Source organism: Lathamus discolor, chromosome 17 (genome assembly GCF_037157495.1).
Source record: "Lathamus discolor isolate bLatDis1 chromosome 17, bLatDis1.hap1, whole genome shotgun sequence".
NCBI classification, from domain to species: Eukaryota; Metazoa; Chordata; class Aves; order Psittaciformes; family Psittacidae; genus Lathamus; species Lathamus discolor.
In genome coordinates, this window is record NC_088900.1 from 5,968,146 (window position 1) to 5,993,277 (window position 25,132).

The 25,132-nt window shown below is 41.8% G+C and overlaps 1 protein-coding gene across 3 annotated transcripts in view; it reads left to right on the forward strand.

Annotated features, from left to right (window-relative positions):
- The window catches only part of NCAM1 (neural cell adhesion molecule 1), a 104,763-nt gene that overhangs the window by 59,714 nt on the left and 19,917 nt on the right, over nucleotides 1-25,132 (forward strand). For all 3 annotated transcript variants that reach the window (XM_065697077.1, XM_065697079.1, XM_065697078.1), the window contains exons 7-13: nucleotides 1,215-1,384; nucleotides 1,802-1,944; nucleotides 10,826-10,976; nucleotides 11,545-11,729; nucleotides 12,062-12,158; nucleotides 12,761-12,931; nucleotides 14,123-14,254. In XM_065697077.1, the coding sequence (XP_065553149.1) occupies nucleotides 1,215-1,384; nucleotides 1,802-1,944; nucleotides 10,826-10,976; nucleotides 11,545-11,729; nucleotides 12,062-12,158; nucleotides 12,761-12,931; nucleotides 14,123-14,254 (1,049 nt within the window). The remainder of the gene's footprint in view (nucleotides 1-1,214; nucleotides 1,385-1,801; nucleotides 1,945-10,825; nucleotides 10,977-11,544; nucleotides 11,730-12,061; nucleotides 12,159-12,760; nucleotides 12,932-14,122; nucleotides 14,255-25,132) is intronic.

Sequence of the window (25,132 nt, forward strand, 5' to 3'; positions counted from 1 at the left end):
ACATGTGCTGATTGTGTGTGAGCATGGATGTTTTTGCCAAACCAGGCAGAAGGGAAAGAAACTTTTTAACTGGAATAATATTAATTCATTTTTCTCACAAGGGAAAGAATGGCCTCCTAACAGAATTGCAGTTACCTTGTTTTGGGTTAACTCCCAACAGGCACACAGACACTCCCTACATAATGAGTAGGGATGGGGAGGAGAATCTGAAGGGTAAAATCCAAGAACTCATTGCTTGAGATAGATAATGACAGTTAGTTAGAGATAAAGCAAACTCTGTGCATGGAAGCAAAGCAAAATAAGGAATTCATTCAGTGCTTCCCATTTGCAGCAGGTGTTTAGCCAGGTCAGCTTTCCTAGCTCCCAATTTCTTGTGCACCCCCAGCCTGCTTGCTTAGAAGGGCAGCATGAGAAACAGAAAAAGCCCTTTGACATTTTGTGTGTTTAACAATAGCTGAAGCATCACTGTGTTATCAGTGCTGTTTTGGTCACAAATCCAAACCAGCACCATATGAGCTACAATGAAGAAAATTCACTCTGTCCTACTCAAAACCAGCACAGATTCCTGGAAAACCAAGAACAACAGTAAACCCAGCATTTTTTCACTGTCCCATTGCATCCTTTGTCAAGCTGCAAATAGAGATGAAGCTCCATGTTGATCAGACCTGTCCTGTGGGTCAGTTTATTACCATCTGTTGCATGGCAGGGAAGTGTAGGCAAAAATGGATGCTGTAATTTGCTTTTGTTATTCCCAGAGATCTCATCTAAATTCTTTCTCTTTGTTTCATCATGTCTAAATTTCACTGTCAAGCAGTGATACAGACTTGAGGTATGCTGTTGCTGAAACTGTGTAGCCTTTGGTAAAGGTTACAAGAGCAAGTTATGCTGTTGAAAAAGCTGATGACAGCTTGAAATACTGCCTTGGTATGCAAGGACAGAAGCTACCTTCAGTGGTGTTTATAGCTCTTGCATGTAGGCTGTGATGTGTGTCAGGAAGTGTAAGATTCACCTGCCACGAACCCTAAGGCAGGAGGGTTAGGAATAGATCAAAATGTAAGCTTTGTAGCTCTTAGGGAAAGGAAAAGGTGGCGATCCCTCTTTACCTGAGGAGTTTCAGTACAGTAATGCAGTTCTAGCATTATCAACAAGCCTAAAACAAACAGCCTTTGATTGCTCTCCCCTCCAACACAGACAGTGTGCTCTGTGCTCTGCAGGGATGGAGAGCCAATAGAAGAGGCTGATGATGAAGAGAAGTACAGTTTTAATTATGATGGGTCTGAGCTCATCATCAAGAAGGTGGATAAGAGCGATGAAGCGGAATACATCTGCATTGCTGAGAACAAGGCTGGCGAGCAGGATGCCACCATTCATCTCAAAGTCTTTGGTAAATACGCTTTTACTGTTCTTCCTTTCCCGATCCAGTTGGATATTGGTAGCTCACTAGTGCAAGCTAGAAGTAACCTGCTTATCGCAGTTAATACCTGATGTGGCTTATCCAGAGCTGCTGCTTTCCCAAGTAATGCTGTGCATCTTTGCCATCATGCCAGGCAAAAATTCTCTGTATGTTTCTGAAATAGATGCCAACTCCATTCTGCTTGCTCTCTGATAAAAGATATTCAGTCCTGCATAGGGGGAGGTGTGAAATTGACATACTGCTTGGAATATGTTCCAGGCCCAGAGGGCTGAATCCTAATCCACCCAAAGATATTATTAAAAGGGCTTTAGCACTTCAGTGGGACTTGCTATAACTTGGGCAGGGAAGTGAACTCCACCCCACCACTGTGTTGCTTTTTCTTTTCAGCAAAACCCAAAATCACCTATGTGGAGAATAAAACAGCCATGGAGCTGGAGGATCAGATTACACTCACCTGTGAGGCATCTGGGGACCCAATCCCTTCTATCACTTGGAGAACTTCCACCCGGAACATCAGCAATGAAGAGAAGGTATAACCCTTCCCAAAACCATGATCTTATTTGCTGGGATCAGTGCAACTTGTACCTGCCTGCCTCTGCTGATCCAGAATGCATGACAGTTGCACGCAGATGCACATGCAAATCATGGTGATTCCCCTCTCTGTAGTGAGAGAGCTTGTGGTACTGCACAGACTAACTGCTAGAAGGTCAGCTTCACAGCCAAAGTAATGCCGTAGGTGTCCTTTTGTAGAAAGAACCATCTCAGTTTATAACAACTGAAGATAACGCTTTTTAATTCCTGCTGGTATCACTCTGAGTTAAATTAACCTGAAAAGCAGTAGGCCCTGGACCCTTTTCAGAGAAGTTTCCAAAGGGACCTACATTTGCAGGAAGCTTGTGAAAGGGTTTTTCCCTTCTTTTTCCAAGCTGACATAGGAATAAGAGCCCTGATTCCAGTGCTGTCCGTGCTGACATCATGATGATGGTATGATCTGGGAGGGTGGCAGGTGGAGAGGTGTGGGGTATTACCTCTCAAAGATGCAGTGGACCAAAATGAGCCTGTTAATTCCTTCTGTACTGTATTCTAATACTGCATGTATCTGAAGCACAAAAGCCTTGGCTGCCTTTGTGTTCACCTGTTTTGTTGATCACATCAACACCATTTTGTCCTTAAAGGCAAAAATAATTAGCAGTTTTTCTTTTAAAAAAGTGCTTCTTTTTATTGGCCACAATTCCTCTTAACTAGATGAGATAAAAGGGTGCTGTATTACTGTTGGTATTTCATAATAGTTGCATAAGGTGATCAGGAGCACAGTTTAAAGCCAAAGGAAGCCTAGCCAGAAGTTGGAATAAGATGTTGTTGCTTATTAATAATCTTCTAATAACAAGATGCTTCAAGGCTCAGCTAACTTGGACATATGGTCGTTCTGACTCAATATGAAGGCCAGTTGATAGACTATGAAAGTCTTAAAGTGACATCCTGCACTATAGGCTCCTAAATGAGCTTTATTAATTACCTCGATGATGTCATCTCTTCAGCATGTTGTTAATGCGCAACTTATTAATCAGAGTGCCAAAGGTTTCCAGCCTTAACTCTTTCTTAACATCTTTTGGATTTGAGGACTAACATAAATCCTTGCAATGTTTAGAGACAGGTTTCCATTGCCTTCAAAAGCACGGCTGGTGGACCTGTTTTGATAGGACAAGGTTATACATGGTCCCGTCTCTCTCTAGGAGAGTGGTAGGAGGAGCTAAGCGCTCTAGTGCGTCTAACACTAGAGTTTGGATCACAGCAACACTAAAGAGCTTTGAAAGGGAGAGAAATACAGAATATGAAAGAATACTAAATCAAGTAGAAGTTTGTCGGAGAGCCTGTTTGCAGAGAGTCCCATCTGTCCAGTTCAATTAAACTAACAAAATCTCAGTGGCAAAACTGCTAACCATTTTTGAGACTCATATATCTTGCTTGATGCTGTTAAGTTGGTGATCAATATTAAGGAAAATGTTAATACTCTGATAGTTTCTTACATAAACTGGGGGCAAATTCCAAGTTTTGAGATACTACCATATACTTTATGTACTGGTTCAAACCTTCAGGGCAAAGATGATTTTTATCATGCTCCTTGCACTTTCTAGGCAGGATTTTTGTGTGTGTGTGTTTTGGCTTGGTTTTTACTTTTTCCCATTCTCTGTCATGTGCTATAAGTTTAGGTGAATGATATAGATATCCAGAAAATCCTCAGGTCAAATTAGGTTTGAAAAACAGTCTGTTACATGTTCAACCAAATGCATATATCCAGTTTACTACTGACTTACTTTCTCTGAGATTGCACAGGGAAATGGATGGTCTGTGGTGTAGGATGAACAATACTAGTTTTAAAATACCAAGCCCTACTTTAGACTATGCTTTAGATACTTGGATGCATCTGTCTTGCTACATGTTGTCTACTTGTGTAGTTATAATTCAGTCCAGGTTTTAAAGGTCTGGAGGTGCTTAACTCCTATGAACATTTGGTATTTCAGAAAAACCACACAAAACCCCCAAGCAAAGAAAATCCCATCTTTGCTTAGTGGCTTCCCCCTCTCAATCTTTGTCCAAGAACAGAGACAGCCTGATGTGTGGAAGAGGGATGGGAGGTGACCTAGGCTGACAATGTCACAATTGTTTCAACATTCCCACATTTTCCTGAGACCTGTTGATCTCCTGGCATACATAGGAGAAGATTCTTCTCTCTCTGGCTATATGTACATGACGTGGTACCCCTTGTGCAAACAATCTTTTGCTTTGAGAATGATCTGTGAAGGTTTGACTGACTACAGTCATAGAGACGGTGCTTAGCAAGATCAGATGATTGGCAACTGTATACCAACACAGATGAGCAGACCAAACTTCCAAATACTGGCATGATGGAATCTTCCTCATACTTGTAAGCTGGCAGCTTGTGTTCTTCTGCCCTGTCAGTCTGGAATTCCTATGTATCACTACTGCAAAATGTAGCAAGAGCTAGCAGGCCTGGAAAGTTATCGACATGATGATTTGAAACGGCTTGGCCTAATCTTACCTCAAGTATTTATTGCTGTGCCGTCCCAGGGAGTAGGAATGCTTTCTCTTTGCATGAGACCAGATGTAAAGGTGTTCAAGGCATTATGCCGTATTCCTCATCGCCTTTAGTATATTTCATGCCCTTTCAAGAGACTTTTCTATTGCTCTAGCAGAATACCAACTGTGAGTCAGGTAATATGGTTTTGATGTGTTGTGTGCTGGTGTATACAAGTTTTCCATTTTTAATGCAGACATGAGTATATTTCCTGTCAGATTTCTGAATGAGTTATCACTGAGTACTCATATATGTGCTTTCGTGAAACAGTAGTGGAGACAGCCCTAGTTTTCTTACCCAGTGGTATAGCTCAGTGTGTGAAGAGTGGGAGGGGTGCCAAGTGACGCTTCTGTTCAGGTCTTTTATCATCTTGCCAGAGGTGGCAGTAGATATATCTCTGGTGTAGGATCTCATGTAGGATTTCAAAATTAAATATAAACTCCCATTTAACAACTTTCTTCTAAAGGGAAGCTAAGAGCCCCATGCATGTTAGCATTTTGGTAACACTCTATCCCCTGCATGGTGCTGAGTAGAGTTTGTGTATCTCTTTGTCTTTGTGAGGGAGAGTTAGTATTAAATTATTCAGGATAGAGAATGTGGTTCTGCCCTTTTTTTTCCCCACACCGAGTGCCCTAGGAGTGTGGGAACAGGCTTTTATCCTCCTCCATCTTCCTTTAGATTGACAGGTGCTGAACACCAAAGGATAAAAACATGTTGTCTTCCTCTTTTTCAGTCCCCCTGTGCTGACGCCATACTTTGTGAATAGGATTGAAAGGGGACTTGCAGGCATATAAGCAAAGCAGTTCCCTTGGTAGCTTGATTTGCTCAGGTACAGAGAATGACTGGCACATCAAAAAGGGATTATTCTGAACTATTACAGTTGCTTGTTCATCTGTCAAGGAAGTTATGCACAATAGGATGTATATATACACAGAGAAATGATCAGATGATGGGGGTGTCCTACCCATGCAGGTGTTGGTGGGGTTCACTTCAGGTGACTTCACCTCAGGCCTCTAGTTACAAGTAAGTAACTTGCTTTTATCAGAGATGGTCTAAAATGAGGCTGTCTCTACCATATGTTAATACTCCCACAATATTCCCTAGAAGTACTGTGGGAATAATACTATGGGATTTTTTATTCTTATTTCCTAAGCTTTCATCTCCATTTCTGTAATGTCACTCTTGTGTATGCTGTTATACCCCCATGTCGGCAATGCTTGTGCCTCACATTCAATGATGCCATCATGGCTGTGATATTAGCAGGTGATTTTTGACTGCTGAACTGAAATGGATCAAGTTGCAATTTGTCGTGGTTTAAATAGAGAAATAGAATTGAAATAGAGACCAGAAGAAAAGTATTTTAAAGATAAATTGTAGGGGAAAACGAGAACAGAGCAACTTTTTGTCTTTCTGAACTATAGTGAATGTGGTCCAAACGGTTAATGGCTTTTTCTAATGGGAAATGTATGTTTATTGGCAAGGTTTGTGCATGTTTCACATCTGTTGTTTGGTTGTCCCAAGTCCAGTAAGGATTGGGTGCACATAACCCTAAGCATAAAGAGCTGGATGTTATCATCTGGAGGTACAAGGTTCTACCCTGCTGTCTCCTGCCCAGGGGGATCATACTGTTGCAGTGCTCTGTAGCTCACGGTCTCCTACTCCTAGCACAGTATGCATGTAAAAATGTGTACAAATGCATGATCCCATTAAGAATATGAGTGTTAATGTTAATCAGTGTGTGCGGGTAGCTAACAAGCCAGTCTTAGAAAACCAGTTCTGTAACTATTTAATGCCATAGGCCATCAGAATCACTTCCCCAGTATGCTTGGAACAGGTTTTTAAAAATAGTGAGATGTGACAAGGGAAATAGTCACTGGATATGTAAAATCAGAAGCAGTCTTTAGGTATCATTAGCCTTTGCTTAATCATTTAAAGACCAATTTATAGGTTATTAAATTTGAATGCAAAACTAAATTGAGGTCATAGTGGGAAATGGAAATGGTGTTCACCCCACACACATGAGATAAACAAGTTGAAGCCTGCATGTGCACAGAATGCGATGTGGTGCATACAGTATGATACCTAAAAGCAACCTTTGATAAACTTTTATTGCTTTTTTTTTTTCTGTTGTTGTGTTCTATATCTGTTCTCTCCAGGCTTCGTGGACCCGACCCGAGAAACAAGAGGTATAAGATTACCAGACCTTTAGCAAACTTCTTAGTTAATTTGATTTTGGTTCTTTTTTAGGCATTACAGATTAACAAATCTCTAGTGCAGTAACCACGCCAACTAAACCAGCATTAATAATATGAACAGATTAAATATCAATACATAAAAAAACTAGCTTATAGACTTAGAAGTTGCTTGCCATGTAGTAATGCATTTTTGGATGAGCAAACTAGCTGTGTTGGGAGTGAGTAAAAAAAAAACCAAGACAACTAAAAATAAAAGCAAATGTCAAATCTGACAAATACTGCTTCTGTGTTCTTCTATGCTACCAGTATGAATCATATCTCTCTTCTAGAGTTTTAAGAATTAGCAACAGCGTGTATTGTGAGAGAGTATTTTTTCCCAAAGATAGGCTCTTCTGCTCCAGCCAACTCATCTGTTTGCTCATGGTATCATGTTCCATTTCAAAATCAATGCAGATAAATCCTTCACAAGTTGTATTTCTCCAGAAAATGCTCCAAATTTCCATACTTTATTTTTCCTTGATTTGCAGGGTCGTTGAGGGGGGTGGGAATAGTGTAGTAACTCAGTTTGGGGCAGTTATGGTTTGTTGCCATTTTATTTCACACTCAGTGCTGTATTTTAAAACTAACAACAACCTGCCTTTGTATGTACCTGATTTGTAGCACTCCTGCTTCAAAATGGAGCAGGAAGTCTGTTTCCAAGCAAATAATAGGTGTCTGATAGCGAACAAAATTAGCTCTCAGAACTGGATGACTCGTATTTGTGTGTCTGGGTGAATTTTGTGGAGGCTCTGGGTATCCTGAATTCTTTTTTACTTTTAAGCCATCTTAAAACATAGAGACTGGTGTGGCCTAAACAGAGTGAACCTTAAGCACCATCTGCCTTTGTTTCATATGGGGCTGAGAAGATACTGCCCATTCTTACTTCAAAATAATCTGTTGGAATAGGTGAATTGTGAAGTGAAAGTATCAGATATTCACACCACTTTGCCCTGAAGAATTTGGAATTTGAGTAGTTGCATCTCTTCAGGCCTCATGTGAACTCTTATTACAGTTTTCTTCCCCTCACTCCCCCAGTGTTTTCACTGTGCTCTCTGTCTCAAGCTTTTTATTAATCTGAGCATTAATACTACTAAGCTCGCTGTCTATAAATTTCTTACTGTTTCCGTGTCTTAAAATACCCAAGTGAGGTTCTGTGAGAACATTGTTGAAGCTTGTTGTTGCAGCTCATGTAGGCCTATCTTTAAGATAGCTGGCAGAGGGTCTTTTAGCAGTGTATTGCAGCAGCAGGGAGTTCAGTTCTCCGGAAGGTGAGTGAATACTCGGCATTGAGTGTTTCACTTTTAGTTATGCATTAGCTAGTTTAAAGTAAGGAAGTCTCCATGACTTTCAGCCGTAGCAGCATATATAGGTGTTAAGTCGTGCTTTGGAGGCATAACAGCAATGGGCTGCTTCTTCTCTAAACGACTTTCAGCTCTACTTTATATACACAGTCTATCATTCGATTAGAAGCCTAACATGAGCCAGCAGTGTGCACTCAACAGCCCAGAAAGCCAACCATATCCTGGGCTGCATCAAAAGGAGCATGACCAGCAGGTCATGAGGGAGGTGATCCTGCCCCTCTACTCTGCTCTCATGAGACCTCACCTGGAGCATTGTGTGCAGTTCTGGTGTCCTCCACATAAAAAGGACATGGAACTGTTGGAGCAAGTCCAGAGGAGGCCACGAGGATGATCAGGGGACTGGAGCACCTCCCGTATGAAGACAGGCTTAGGAATTTGGGGCTGTTCAGCCTGGAGAAGAGAAGACTGCGTGGAGACATCATAGCAGCCTTCCAGTATCTGGAGGGAGCCTATAAGAATGCTGGGATGGGACTCTTCATTAGGGACTGATAGGACAAGGGGTAACAGGTTAAAATTTAAACAGGGGAAGTTTAGGTTGGATATAAGGAGCAAGTTCTTTCCTGTGAGGGTGGTGAGGCACTGGGATGGGTTGCCCAAGGAAGTTGTGAATGCTCCATCCCTGGTGATGTTCAAGGCCAGGTTGGACAAAGCCTTGGGTGACATGGTTTAGTGTGAGGTGTCCCTCCCCATGGCAGGGGGGTTGGAACTAGATGATCTTGAGGTCCTTTCCAACCCTAACTATTCTATGATTCTGTGATGCTGTCTCAGTTCACCATTCTAGTCCTGCATATACTGGAGAATTGTTGGAAGTCATATTACCAGCATACACTAATAAGCCCCACATTGTCACCAACAGATGCTAAAAAACACTGTTACAAGCAAAATTACACCTCGGTTACACCAGGAACTGGTGATGCTTTTCTGGTACCTGAGAATTAGTGCAGCCTTAAAAATATTAAGAGCAGGTGAGTTCTGGTTAGTGCAGTGCAAGCACAGAGTTAGGAGAGGCCACTTGTCTTTCTCCAATGGGGTTTATAGCAATAGTCAGGCTTTCAGGGTGTAATGTCCACATCGTTTTCTAATGATGTGTGGAAAGTGAGTGAGTTGAAGATGCAACTGTATGAAATTAAGTCATGCATACTTCTTTGTTAAAAGACTGCAAAATCCAGAAGGTGGAGGGGAGGGGTTGAAATGTGTTTCCCACTTATCTCTTTTCTTCCCCTTTGGCACTGAAGTACTGAAATCTAGGCCAGCTTTGTACATCCTGACTGTGCGCCACATGGTATTATCTGAATTTGGAGAAAAACACGAGCATGTATCTTGAGATAAGTTGTAGTAATTGGCAATATAGAGAGCCATCATACCCTTTTCTATAAAGTGGCAGTTGCTATGGCATGAGTTCTGTTGCTTGTGTCCCTTAGGTTGTCTCCCTGTTACTGTGAAGCATTTTTTTTTTAACCACAGTCCTCAAAATCAAAGATGCTAGGAGAAGGGATGACAAGTATATCTGGCGCACAAATTTCTATCTATCCTATGTCTCTAATAGCCAGGAATTGTTAGCATGTGATGGTGTGAAATATGAATAAACGAAACATGCTTTCTTGGGTAGACATTTTTGTCTTCATTTTCTTCAGTTGAGTATTTTTCCAGATCTTTTGTTTTTGTTCTTTGAGCCTTTTGCATTAAGAAACAGGGCTTCATCTTCAGAGTCATTTGCATTATTTGTAAAGTTATCATTTTACCATGACTCCCTAGCACTCTTTTGTTTGTGTTAGATGTTGACAAAGTGGGGAAAAGGCAAGTGACACTGGATGTAAATTACCTTTGCTGTAAAGATCATATGCTGGTATTTTGCTGTTTTTATACTAACAGAGTTTATACTAACATTTACTAGTAGAAACTTCATCAGTCTTGCAGGCTGAGACCACTAACTTGGAACAGAAAGAGGCTTCAGGTCCAGAGGATCTTACCAGTTGAGACCAGTAGAGATGGACTTAGTGCTACAGCTCGGTGCCTTTGGCTGTTTAATATATCCCAGGGCTTTTACTTATAATCTCAGTTCTTGTCCTGTGTCTTCCAAGAAAATTAGTGTTCTTGGAGCATTAATTGCATTAAGTCTGCCAGGCAGCAGCAGCAGGCACAGCCATGAGGATGAGGGTTCCTAATTTATTAACTTGTGCTTATGCCACTTTGGCAACTAGATGAGAGAGTTGATGCTGTAAAGCTTCCAAGCTGAAGCACAAGCACAAAAAGCTTGCACAAGCACCAGGGTGGAGGGATGAGCCTATGGCCTCGTGGAGCACTTGGGCTTTGATCACAAATTGGAGAGAAACACAGTAGCCATCGAGGAGGTTTTCAATGAGAGCGTGTGGCAAAAATTGACCACAGCTGGATCTGTACAGTTCCCATCCTGGTAAAAAGCTTGACGTTATCTTCAGACATTTAGTAGCGTCTGATACTTTGGTCCTTTGTCTCATTTGTTTTCCTTCGCCTGAGTGCTTTGAATCACTGCAGTTGGTCCTGAGTGACAAGGAATCTTCTTGTTGCTTTTGGAAATGCCTCTCTATGCCCATGACTTCACCTGGCCTCAGGTGATCACTTCTGAAGACATGAGCATTAGAGGGCTGGTGAGAGGTAGACTGGCACTTGTTCCCATCCCTTTATTTTGCAACCACAGGCTCAGTGCTCAGCCTCTAATTCTCTTTTCCTTTCTTGCCAGACCCTGGATGGGCGCATCATAGTACGTAGCCATGCCCGGGTGTCATCTCTGACTCTCAAAGACATTCAGTACACAGATGCCGGAGAATATGTATGTACAGCCAGCAACACCATCGGGCAGGACTCCCAAGCCATGTATCTTGAAGTGCAGTGTAAGAAGTGGAGAATGGGGTGGGGAAGGTGTTGATGTATTTAGAGGGGGGATTTCCTGTGATGAGACTGAGGCACTTAAAGCTAGGGACATGTTATTTGAATAGTGGGCATGGGAAGCAACTGGGTCTGAAATCGTTTTGTTGGAGACGTGTTGATGTGTGCATACATGCAAATGTTTGCTATAGCTATCTCCAGCTGGGATACTGTTTGCACCTTGGGAAGATTCCGGGCCATGAATCTGCTGCAGTCACATTTGTTGGGTGCATCATAGTTCTTCCCTAGGGGAACTTCCTGGTATGCACTTCCCTAGATGCATAGCATGCTGTCTGCTCTGCCTCCCACACTGTATTAGGAGCAGCCTTTGGGATTGAGTAGCATTCCTTCTTGCATCCTTCAGCAAGACATTGCTCACTCCACCCCCGATATGACAGTTCCCATTTCCTTAGTAGATTCCCTTCCCCACATTAAACTGGACCCAAGCCAAGGGATCCTTAAAATGAGGCAGATTGGGCTACTTTAGGAGATTCTGTGGCTTAAATTGCCTTTTCAAATGTGTCTGTCTTTCAGATGCCCCCAAGCTTCAGGGCCCTGTGGCTGTCTATACCTGGGAAGGGAATCAAGTGAACATCACCTGTGAGGTATTTGCTTACCCCAGTGCTGTCATCTCCTGGTTCCGGGATGGACAGCTGCTTCCCAGCTCAAACTACAGCAACATCAAGATCTACAACACTCCATCAGCAAGCTATCTGGAGGTGAGCAAAAGCAAGGGGAGGAGAAGGTACATGCAGCCAGTAAGGTTCATTACTATCAAACAATTGATGTTGCTGATGTTGAAGGAGTTAAGTCTTCTGTCATTGCTTACTGTTGGTAGACAAGTTGTGTGGTGTTTCAGGCACATAATTGCTAAGAAAACTGGGTAATAGAAGACACCACCGCTACTTGCCTTTGACTTCGTGCCTGCTGCAGTGCTCTCCTCTGTGGACAGCCATCGGAGTGTTAGCACATGTACTTCATTGTGGCTTCTCTGTCCTGCAAAGTGCAAAGTGTTTTCCGACCTGAGCATGAACCTTCATTCCTTCCATAGGTGACACCAGACTCTGAAAATGACTTTGGGAACTATAACTGCACTGCTGTGAACCGCATTGGCCAGGAGTCCTCAGAGTTCATTCTTGTGCAGGCAGGTGAGCATCCAGGGCAGGGAGATAAGGAAATGCATATGCATAATGCTGTGTTCTTTAATTTCTGACAGCCATTGCATATATGTGCATAAGTGTGCACGTGTGCTTTTCCAAATCAATGAAATATCCCTAATAGTACAGGTCATACAAAATGGAAACCTTAGAGCACTCTGTGGCAACCGAAGAGGCCTGGTGTCTCACTGCATGATAAATTGGAAGGGCCTCTGGTGTCCTCTCAGGGCTGCCATAAGGACAGATTTAGGAAGGGTCAAGCTATGCATTGGACTGCCATATGGAAGACACTGTAGGGATAGAGTAGCAACCAGGATGCTCTTGCTACACTGCTCTGGTTGTCCTCTTTTGAAGAAGGTACTCTAACTCTCTAGCCTTTTAGAGGGGGGGCAAGATGGTCTCTTTGCTGTGTAATTAGCACTTCTTAACAGTTTTCCCCTCCTGAGGGGGCCCTCAGGCCTACCCATCTCCTCTTCTTTGTGAAGCCATGACAAGGGTATGTTTGATATTCCCGATTTTCTGTTTTCTTTGCCCCTGGAGCTTATTTCCTGTTGTCTTCTGCATCACTGGTTGTTTTCCCTTTCCTTTCCCAGATACTCCGTCCTCTCCTTCCATTGACAGAGTGGAACCGTATTCCAGTACTGCCCAGGTGGAGTTTGATGAGCCTGAAGCTACCGGCGGGGTGCCCATCCTCAAGTACAAAGCAGAGTGGAGGGCACTGGGAGAGGGAGAATGGCATTCAAGGCTGTATGATGCAAAAGAAGGTAGGATGATAAAATGTTACCTCCCCCGCCTGCATCTCAAAAGGCTTTCTTTCCTTTAGGGAAAAGCCAGAGTGGAGGGTTCCATAGCTTTGTAATTTCTGCTCCTAAGTTAAGGCCCCAGATAAGTTCTTAAAACATTTGCTTTGCAGTGACATATTTAATTTCCAGTTGATAGCTGATACCTCTATGTATGTGACAGCCTTCACTGTCTACAGAGCATGTGTGGCATCACTACGTTCATCTTTTCCTTATTCACACCATTCTGTCTGAATCAGGTGAAGAACCTGGTGCCTGGTATTGAATGAAGTTTCACTTACTGACTGGGGAGTGACTGTGTGCTTCCTCAGCTTTCCAAGCTTTGTCTGTCAGCTCTTTTAGTTACCCTTCAGTTCCCTTTGGAACATAAACCCTCCTACTCCAGAAGCAAGTCTAACTCCCATTACACCCTCTGTCATTTATAGCAATCTGTAAGAATATGTACAGCTTAAAATGTATCCTTCAGTCCAGTAAGCCAAAGAAATTTTGATTTGGGAAGACTATGAAGATCAGAGTTCAATTTCAGAGCTGAATCTTCCAATCCTGGCTGGAGCAGAAATTCTTCTTCGAGGTCTCTGCTGGAGTGGTGTGATCATAGCTAGAGTCCTGTTTCTTTTTCTTTTTTTTCCCTTTGTGTCTGTGCAGGAAAAATTGGGCTTCTTTCTTTGTTAATATCACAGTGACCCCACAGCAGGTTCTTTCCATCTCTTACATTGTGTATGACCTTCTTCTAGGTTGTTAAAGTGGAGGGATGGTTGTCCTTCCTGGTAAGGGCTTTGCTTTCAGTTGGCTGATGCAGCCCAACAGATGAGTAGCTTTAGGTGGGATGTCTACTAAAGTTAGAGCCACACATGACAGTGGTCTTGAAGAGCATAATTCAGGGAGCTCCCTGGCACAGGCCAAGGGCTGATGCCCTCTGGGGTCTACCAAACGCTCTGCTATATCCCTTCTACAGAGGCTGTGGCAATACACCTCTCTCTAATCAGCAGGTTGACAACAGAGGTGGTAGCTCTGACCTTCCTCTTTGATTGCACTGTTTATGTGAGGCTGGGCCTGTTACATGTGGCCAACATGGCTAAGTAGACTATAGAAACGTGGCATTTGTTGTTAACCTAACCTGAACCTTTGCTTTTCCTCCTCTTGTTTCTGCAAAAGCAAATGTGGAGGGCATGATCACTATCACTGGCCTGAAACCTGAAACAGCCTACTCTGTGAGACTGTCTGCTGTCAATGGCAAGGGTGTGGGTGAGATCAGCCTGCCATCCGACTTCAAGACACAACCAGTTCGTAAGTAAAACTGAATCCTCCCTCTCCTTCTCTGGTTCTCTTCCCTTGCATCTCTCCAGGGAATTTCTGCCATGCATGAATGACACCTTCTTCTCTTGCAAAACTTACCTTTGTTTTATTGTGATTTTTGGTTGTAATGAATTCCATTGCTAATTAAAAATCTTCTTTGATAGGAGGCAGGGGAACTATTTTATGTGCACTAGTTTGTGCCATGGGTTACTGTTATAAACTTTGTATTGTCAAAGAGAAGGGGCTATGCAATGGGAACTTGTAATAAGAAAAAGCAGTGAGTGGAGAAGGGTGTTGGTCATAGAGAATGTAATGTCATTGCCACAAGGCAGATTTTTTTGCAAATTGGAAGTTAAGAGGTTCAGCGTAGGACTGGCCATGAGCTGTGGAAGGAGGGGAAAAGGATTTCTCTTGTCTGAAAATCAGTCCTTTAAAATTCTATGCAGCATGCAAGGTAATTTCCACAGCCTCTTGTCTACTTCACTTGGGTAATCAGGATGCTCTGATCTGGCCTTTCGCTCCTGTTTCAACCAGGAACAAGAGAGGCAAGAATTAAAAACCAGAGAGAAATTCAAGACAGGAAGGAGAGAAAGAGGGAAAAACAAGTGTAGAGTGCATAGGGGAGATGTGATAGAAGCAGGCCAGGGAGAGGAGATCTCTTATCCTTGTACACAGCCTCACCCAGGCTGGGAACTGTATTCAACCACCTGCAGCCCCTGGGGTTCTTTCCCATTCCCTTTGCAGTTAAGATCTACAGTCTATTCTTCTTCCCACTATCACACCTGTACTTGTGTATCTATTTCATAGCTCTTCAGAAACCCACTATACAGGATCTTCTCCTGAATTTAGAGCTAGCAACAGTCCCAGCCCATGTATGTGCATGCTTTGAGTCCATGTGATCTGTGCATGGTCTTGATTTTGTGTGCCAACTTATGCCTTGCTAGAGTTGCTGAGCAGTATGGGACAGTATACACATCTTGATGCTTGGAAATCCCAGGCCCTCTGCACTATGCCAGCCCTCGCAATTGATGCCTGGTCTGTTGTGATAACTCCTGTAACCTACCCCATTCCCTAGGGTTGGATTTGAGACAGCCGGTGGCATTTGGTTTTTCCAGCTCTATGTTCTCTATCGCCTCATCTTTCTACATTTATTTTTTGTTTTTCTATCTCCGTCTTCTTTTTGTCTGTGTTCCATCCATGGAAAAACTGCAGGCATCCCTCACCCACGTAAGTGCCTCTCTGCATTTCTTTCGCTGTCTTCTTATGTTTCTAGACTGTTCCTCTAACATACATAACATTAGCTTTTAATCTAGTACCTTTTCCTCTCAGAATGCTTAGAAATGGAGTAACTGGTACTGTCCACTTCCTAACAAGACTGACACTAGAATAGCTGTCCCACTATGGGTAATACTCCTCTATTTAGAAGAGAAGTAGGGGTTAACATCTTTGTCTTTATTGTAGAGCATGCAATTCAAATATTTAACGTAGTGATTGTCTAATAATAATAGCATGGTGACTAGAGAATGGAGTAGTGGAAGGCTTCATGTTTATGAATCAATTAAAAATTTTCAATTTTTAATGAAGTTATTCAAGGGAGGAAAAACGTAATAAATCAACAGGAGAAAGTTTTAGCTAAATTGCAGATCTGGTTTAGACCATTTGAAAGCCAACAAAAAACTTCAGAATTTTGAGTACCTTCATAATTTTGACAGCAAAACCTTGAAGGAAAAATTCAGGTTTTGCCTCTTCTCTCACGCTTTTTACTGTTCATGGTCTTTGGACAGTCTTCCAGCACTTGTGTAGATTGTATACTCAAGTAAATAAACCTCATACTAAATAAAAAATGCATGTTTTCCCCTTCCCAGTGCAAAGTGAATTAGAGATTTAATGGATGTGCTTATTGTCAGCTAGGTTCAGTGAAACATTTTATGCTCCATAGCTTTGTGCCTTTCAAATTGGAGTTAATCAATAGTAGCTAAAAGAAACCTTTTTATCTAAGTGAGCGTTATTCTGTTTATCATATGTGTCCTTGTGGTGAACAGTTGATATTCCCAAGATTACGTCATGAGCAAGCTTCATGAAGCTGCTGTCACCTTTCTTTTGAGATTTCTGAAGCTAATTACAGGATTTGAATGCTGTTTTTCCGTAAAGATTTTGTTACATTAAAGCTTGGATTTAGTGGATCTCTTAACAGGATGAATGGATTGGTAGTCAGGATGGGTGAATGAATGGTCAGATGAATAGACAGAATTGCAAATTGCAGTAGTTACAAAGAGTCAACTGGGAGCCATGTTTCCATAAGACATGCACAGTCCTTGGCCTTAAATTGTTTTTAGCCTTTTAATTTCAGTAGAAGTATTATATCCCTTACATGAAGTTAATCATGGTTAGTATTATAACTCTCAGGCGAATGATTTGGTAGGCCCTTCTGAATTGGACATAGTCCATGATACACAAGGGAGATAAGGGCTTTAGATATTCAGTCCCTGTACAGATCAGTACCACAGGAAAAGGGAAAAGATCCAATTAAGAAGAGAGGAAAAAAGAGCATTAAAAGCTTTGTTACAGCCACATGGACACGTCTGTCTGCCAAGCCTCATGTTCATCACTTGGGGACAGGTACGTGGATTTGAAGAACATTAAATCACACTCGTAGTAGAGTTTTTTTTTTTCCTTTCTGTATTTTTTTTTTTTTTTTTTTTTTTTTGTTTTTTTTTTGTGGCAACCAGCTATCAGTCAGTCTCTAGTCCCTAACTCTGCTCCCTTGTAGGGTAAGTTCTAATCCTTTTTTCTTCATTGTGCCTTGAGCTGTGATCCTTCTGAGCATTCAGTTCTCTGATCCTTTCTCTGCTCTCTGGGGTTCTCAAAGCCCGTCTCAGACCATGGACTGGGTGGCAGTGGTGAAAAGACTGTTGGTACAACAGAAACCTCTTTTCCATCTGTGCTGGAATTCCAGTCACACAATGTTAACCTTTCGTGGACAAAGTCAAAAGTAGGAAAACGTTGGGTATCCCCATGTATGGTGTGATTTGAAGATCACAGAAATGTTTCAGAAATTTTACAGGAAAGAATATAAAAACTGTGTTTTGGCACCAGCCAAAACCTGGTGTTTTCACACTAGGTAAAATAAGGAGTTTTCCTTACCCTGTTATTTAAAGTGTCTACTTGAATGTGAGAACTGACACTCTTCTTAAATGTTTGTTGGCATGTGTCCATACTTTTTGGGGGGTTGGGTTATCTTTTTTGGTGGGGTGCTACGCTAGCACAAATGAGAACTGGGGGGTTGAGAGGGTGTCTGTTTACCTTGACCTGGATTTGTGTTTTCACAACAATTTGCTGGTTTTCTGCATTCCTATTTTATATAAACCTGAAGACAAACAAAGGCTGCATGCAGACCTTGTGAATGGCTTCTTTTTGAGCCCCAGCTGTTTCTTGCTGGTTTGCAGGTGGGACCCAAATGTGCGTTAAGCCACAAGAGTGCGTGCATATGGTGTGTTTGGTTTTGCTATCAAAATGCCTTTTTTTGTACAAAAACCAACAAAACACTAAAATAATCCCTGAATTCCACTACATCCTAAGCTGGCAGTAGGGTACTTAGCAATGGCCTTCACCAAAACAGTAGTTACATACACTGTGTTTTGCCTACATACGGTGCTGGCCAGCATCTCTGCTGGCCCTAAATGCCATCGGTTTGAACTCCTGGGAATGCTGCTGAACAGTGGTGTGTGTTCAGTGATCCTGTGTGATCAGAAAGCTGGTCTACAGCAAGAACTCGCAGAGGAGCCAAAATACAGGTCTGGCGAAGCACGTTTACTTTGTTTGAGTTCTGTGGCCAGTGAGGCTTGATCTGACAAAATCTCACCAATTTGTGTTTTAATTTTCTGTCTTATGGCAGTAATTGACAGGAATCCATTCACCTCCTCACCTTCCTTTCTCTTTCTTTAGCAAGTACTGCTGCACCCACTTCCCGTTTAGCAGACAGTGAGTATTGTAGAAGTTGTTGTCCTTGTTCCACTTTGCTCTGCATGCATCTCCTCACTGAGTGTGGTGCAGTCTGCCTAACTTCCTTGGGTGTTTTCCTTCTTTTCTCTACCTTTTTTTTTTTTTTCTTTCCCCTGAGTGAAACCTGAATCTTCAGGTACAGGAACTGCAGATAAGTGCAAGTTTGATTTTCAGGACAGAGGAAAGCTTTTCTGGAGCTGTGGAAGAAAATGCATTTCTTTATATCCTTCTTCATCATTTTTTAAATCTGCATAATTGTATTTAGACTGCAAACTGCATGAGGGTGTATCCTGTTCTCCCTTCACACCAGCCACACTGATACCACTATGGGAGGGAAAGGAACTCATAGAAACATAGAACTTCTCAAGTTGGAAGGGACCCATAAATACCATTAAGTCTCAAAGAACTACCTAAAACTAAGCCATACGACTAAGACCGTTGTCCATCTCAGTATGTCTTTTAGCCCTCTCTGTAGCTATAGTTCTCTGCCCAGTCATCAAGATGTGACAGTGACAATTCTTTTCCTTTTGAAGATGTTACCTAGAATAGTAGAGAAATCCCTCACAGCTTGTGTCTCTCATGCTGCATTGTTCCCCTGCCTTTTGCAAGTAGAGACATTCATCTTTGTCCTTCTCTTCTGGTAATCCTCGTATTCAGTGCTTGTAAAGGCCGCCTTTGCTCTTGAGAGTGGAGTGCTTAGTAGGATTCACAAGGAGCTTTCAGCTTCTCTCAGAACTGCCTTATTTCTTAAGGGTGCTCACACCTCATTGGATGGTTAGATCTGTTTTTCTGCCTCCATGTGTGTACCCTGGCCCTAGTGCTTGGAGGTAAGAAAGAAAGGTGTATCAGAAGCATTAGTCCTTGCTCCTGTTTGGGCCAAAAGTAGGCAAAAATGCTGTAGCTGCCTGAAAATGGATTCAGAGATTCAAAATTCTCCTGGATGAAAAAGCATCAGTAGGGACCCTTGGAGCCATAGCTTGCTGCAGGAGCCGTGCAGCGCAGGCTGGCTTCCCTGTCAGCTGGAGGGGTCTGCAGCTGGCAGCACCATTCTCCCTGTGGAGAAGGGTTGGAAAACAGCAGCAACAGAGTACAATTTTTTGCAGTCTCTTCAGGTAATACACAGCTGCCATAAGGAGTCAGTATCATTCTCACTCTTTCTCATTAGAACTCCTCTCTTTCTATCACCCCTGCCTCTTACAACTTATTTACATGGTATGCTTCATTTTTACATGTCCTGTCTGTCCTTCATGTTTCCATAGCAACTCAGCTTCTTGCTGAAAATGGAAGCTCAGAGCCACCAAGTGAGTAGATGGGAACTGCTCCCCTTTGGTCCGGAGTGCTATTTGTTATGCTGTAGTCCTTTTATCAGGGGAATTAGAGCACTATACCACATTATTTTGATGTCTGTTAACTTAACAATCTGGCATTAATACGTCGTATGAGCATGTAGCTGTTAATGCAGCATGGTACTATTTTTCCATTTCCTGTTACCTTACCAAGCATGCAGTAACAATGGAAATACAAGTTTTAGAAGAAACGTGGAAGGGAGAGAAGGGGGAGGATGATAATTTAAATTATCATTTCCAAAAGAAATGTTTTCCTTTCACATTTTCTGTTATTGATTTTTAGTATCGTAGATGGCTTTGCAAAAGGAACATCGACTAATTAATCTTTTTGCTACCTTGCCTTGCTCTGTTTTCTGTGAATTTAGGGAGCCAAAGTTGCTATTACAGCAACTGATGTTGGATGTTGAAAGAAGATGCAGATGAGGAGGTAGAATATCTTGCAGATGAGGAGATAGACTATCTTATAGGACTGTGGGGAGAAGGAGCATTGCCCAATCTTACAACTGGTGCTCTGCCTGCATTAAAAGGTTTAAGACTGCAGAAGCAGCCTATATCTGAAATGGGAATTGGATTCAGAATCCCTCATTTCTTGCTCAGACAATTGTTGGTAAGGTAGCCATTCCTAGTGAGGCTCAGTCAGGTAAGCAGATGATTCCATGCTGGATCTGAGTAGTCTAAGTTTAAAATAGCCAAAACTTGAGGATTACTTGATTTGTACATGAAATAACTATTCTGAAATGTCTGGTTTAGTCTACCTGTTAAGAGTTCAGTGACGCACCTTCCTGGTACTGGGTGGATGTATCAAATGCTTGATCTAATCTCTACATGTAGGAGATTTGTAGTCTATCACTTGCCAATATGAAAGCCAAGTGAATATTTGCAACAGTCCTGGAAGATGAAAAAAACACTTAAGGAAAAGATATGTTTACGTGGTACATATGTGTGTTTTGAACAGCTAATCATTTCTACAAAGCCAAATGCTTTTCTTTTGATTTACAATAATAAAATGAATGTTTCTGTGAATATGGCCTTAAAGATGAAGACCTGTGTATTTACCTGTAGTAGGTTAGAAATGGTTCATCACTACTAAATGGAAAATACTAAAAGCATGAAGCATGTGATTATCTGGGGGAGAGGATAGCATGGCTAGTCTAGAACTGTCAAAGGAATTAAAAAGACTGCATTTATGACTGGCACATTCCGTGGTCTTAAATATTGCATGAAATGTCCTTTTATCTGCCAGTGACCACAGCAAACACTTTGATTCTTGCAGTATTTTTCATGTGTACGACATGCCAAACCATAATTTGCGATGCATCTGAAATGTTAATGATTCTGTATTGCTGAAGAGGAGGTTTAATTTGAATTTGATGGGGTGGAGAGGGCAAAGGGCAGGGGAAAAGTGGCAACTAGCACATCTACTAATTAATCTGTTGTTTCTTAGGAGGCAGGGACTCTGTTATAACTGCTCATATGTGGGTTTAAGAAATACCTTCACTTGTAAAGGAAAATGTTGTGTTAAATGTTTTGTTCCTTAAAAAGACATCTTTTTTTCTCTGGGTCTTTTTACCCAGCAAAGATACTAAGAGCCTATTCAGGGTGAATATTTTCCATGCTCTTTTGTTGTTTGGGTAGGTGGGGGAGTTGTGTGTTTCTTGAGTGGGGGGTACATTGGGCTTTTTAAGGGTGAAAGTTCCCATTTTCACCTACTCTGAAATTCCAGCTCTTACACTGAGCAGAAGTAGATCTGACCTTTCACTGCCGCATTGTTGTTTGTGTACATAGTCAATTTGTGCAGCTAGCAGACACATTTGTTTTATGTGTTAAGTTGTTCTGCAGCATATGAATATACTGTGTTCAGCAGCCTAAAAGGGCATCGGCACAAGGCAGATGCTCTTGGAATTTTGGATCATTTGCTGCTGGATGATCTTGTGTCTTACCCTAACCTAACCTCTCTGGTGAAATGAATGAAACGAGGAGCACTTAGAAATTGAGAGCTGCTCTGTAGCCCCTTGAAGTCAGGAAAATGAATAATGAAACTAATTGAAACCTAATGAAGCTGAAGAGAGTTTCTGCACTGACTTGAGGGAGTTTTTGACTTTATGTGATCAGTAACGTATGGGAGATGTCTATAGTCACGTAAGGGGTTTGGGAACATATATCTCCTTTGACTTAATCCTCTTAGGTTGCTTGGATAAATAGTTCTGTATCAGCAGCAGTAATAAAGTTTTTCTTTCAGCTCTCTCCACTGTGGAATCTGTTTTAACCAGCAATGTTTGAAGTCACTTGAAAAAGTTGGGGTTTTTTTCAGTTGAAGTACTAATTTGGGTCTTTCTTCTACCTGTCTCCTGGTTTTCCAGAATCTATAGGAACTTCTGTCATATTTATTAGGTAGTGGCCAAAAGATTCGAAAGTTGCAGGATGAGGGAGGTGGAGGCCACTGAGCAAGAGACATGGGTGGAAAGCCAAGTGGGTTTGGGTTTTTTTCTGTAAAATCTTTGCTGTGCAGTGCATCAGTCAATTCAAAATAGGTTGCATCCTGGGAAAAAGTTCACATGGGCGTCCCAAGGAGGCTCCAGGACAATCAGTGTTCTGACTACCTGACTTCTACCCATTACAACAGGATAAATTTCAAGGTTTTAAGCTTAAGACAGTGTTTCCAATTGTCTTCTGTGTCTTAGAAGTCTCATGCAAATTCTTTCAGATACGTTTGTATTGCTAGTTTTGCCCTTGATCTTTACCTAAGGCTTTCTCTCAGGAGGAAGTGATCTGAAAGGCAACTTCTCTTGCCTGTTTTTAAATCTCCTGTTATATTAAGCTTATTGGGGTTTTAGAAATACGTTTCCTCACTGAATGCCTTTCCAGGCAATCTTGCAGTAGCTCTAAAACTTCCTTCCTTCATGATGCACCTGCCTAGAGTTCCGTGAGTCTCTGATTATAACTAGAGACAATGGATTCAAAGCTTAGGTGTAACAAATCAATTTTGCTTTTTGTACTATCAGTTCTTTGCCCAGTAATGGTATGCTTAATCTTGTCAGATACAAGCATCCACAAGATTAAGGGTTTACATAAAACGAACTGGGAAGTACCAAAGCACTTTGAACTAGCCTCATTAAGATGTGAAAGAGGAACAATCATAAGAAATGCAAGTTATGAAGTAGATGGTAGTTGAGGAGGGGAAACAGAGCATGGAGTTGTGATGTCCTCAAGTCTGACAACTGATTTTATTTTTTCTTCATTCCCCTGTCATACAGTCTGTGCACTTTCATTTCTTTCAGTAGTGGCTGTTGTCTTCGTGCCATCCTTGTAATTAATTTCCAGTACAGAGCACTTCATTCCTCTCCTCACTGACAGAAAAGCCCCTTGCACATTGTACGTGACTCATGCTATTCCTTGAATCTTTAGGCTGAATGTGTTGGACAGAGCGTGCGTACTCTTGAGTGATAACTCAGTCTGACCAAATTCTGGTTGCAGCTCTGATTGAAAGTTCTGACTTTGGAAATATATACACATATTAGGTTTTTCTCTTTTTGAGTTGTTGTTGTTGTCAATAATTAGGAAGACATTTGTTTCTGCACAGGGGAGAATGCATCACTATGAAATGCCAAGGTTTGTCTTCGCTGAACCGTGTGGGCTCTGGGTTTGATCGTTTCCCCTCTGCTGTCAGGACAGTGTCTGAATAACAATGTATTCCCTTTTTCTTTCCAACAGTGGATTCCTTCAGCTGTCCGAGTTGTGGCACGTGCTCTACAAGCATTTTTGTTCCTCCTTTGACTTGGTATTAATAAGCAGTGGTGCAGCTGTGCCTAACACTTGCAAGGTCATAACTCAGTGCTTTCTGTGATTTAATACCCTTATATTGCAGGCGGTGTTAGTGTCCCCGCAGTGTTTCTGGTATTTACGCGCTGCTTTGATTTTGTTCCTGTTTGATTTAAAATTTTGTTGTGGATTTTTCCCTTGCCCATTGTTTACATCAGTTTTTTAATTTTTTTGTATTTTCCATGTGACCTCCTCCACTTTCCTTTCCACAACCAATCATGTGCGTGCGTATCATGTGCCTTTGTCATGTGGCTTGCATGGTGCTGATGATGTCGTCCACGCTGGTGAACAGAAGGTAAAATACTTTGTTCTGATTGGTTGCATAGATTTGGGGTGAGGATTCCCCTCTGGTCAGTGACCGGGGATCTCCAAATTCCACCACTCCGGAATCCTCCTACAAGCCTTTTGGTGAAGTCGGTCACCACTGTCTGCATGTGAAGCACTCAACTTCAGTCTTCCACACTGAGCTTGGAAAAACTCAGGGGGAAAAAAAGAATCGACAAACCCCAAACCAAGGCAAAAATCTCATGGCTCAGTCATTTGCTTCTTTCACTATCAGAATCCAATAGTCGGCGTCCTAGTAATGTTCTAAAACTCTCTGGCATTAACACCAGTGGCACAAATCCCTTTTAGGATACCAGTGTGCCAAAGGCTGTGGGTAAGCTATTCATATAATGTGAACTTCATATCTCCTGTTGCTTTAGCAACATTTTGACCCTATAGAGTATGTTTAGATTTACAAGCACAAAAGCACACTATAGTAGCCTGTCAAAAGGATCCAAAATGCCTTATCTCTGAAATGTTGTTATTGGTAAGCATGTCACATTAAGATTTAAGAAATAATTTTTTATGAGTAAATCTTAAACATAGGTAGAGTGGGAACTATGTTTTTATAAAGTAGTATGTATAGACACACAGAGTATGTGAGGAGAGCTAGACTTTGCACAGTTTGCATCTTGCCATTCCTCCCACATGGCATCCCAGAGCCCAGCAGAGGATTTAGTCTGAACTCAGTTACCAGCAACAGGTAGAGTAGCTGGTGAGCTCCATGAAATCAAGAAGCAAATGATTGACCCTTGCAGGAGATTAGATCAGTCTCCAAGTGTATGGTAATGACAATAATTTCTGCAATGTTGTGATTTTTACAACTTCACTTAATACTCTACATAATCTGGAGGAGGGAAGGGAGGGGAAACTCCCGCTTTTCTGCTTCCCCAACTAAAATAATTTAGAAAACTAGGAAGCAATTGGTCTTTTTCAATCTATGAATTCTGAAATCACCTTATTGTTTTGAACCACCACAAAGAAATAATTTAGGCTGGGTTTTGCCAGGAGAACAAAACTAACACCAGTAACCTTCCCACATGACTGCATGCATGGAAGCAGCCTCTCTTCCCCTGGTCTTTTCCCTCTCTAGTCAAAATCCAGGAGGATTGAAGACTTGGTTGTCTCATTTTTGCATGATCTGTTTTTGTTCCTTATTTTTGATTGTTTGCTTCTCTTGTGTGCATTCTGTAGCCTCCCTAACTATTCTTTTTCACCCATGTATATTTACCACTCATGGAGACTTTGAATAGGTATGGCTGATACTTTTCAGTTTCAGATTGTGACACTGTATGTCACACTCTAATCCTATTGCAGAAATCAGCTGCTTCCTTGTTCATGTGTTGCAGAAATTACCATAGATGGCAGTTGCATTCTC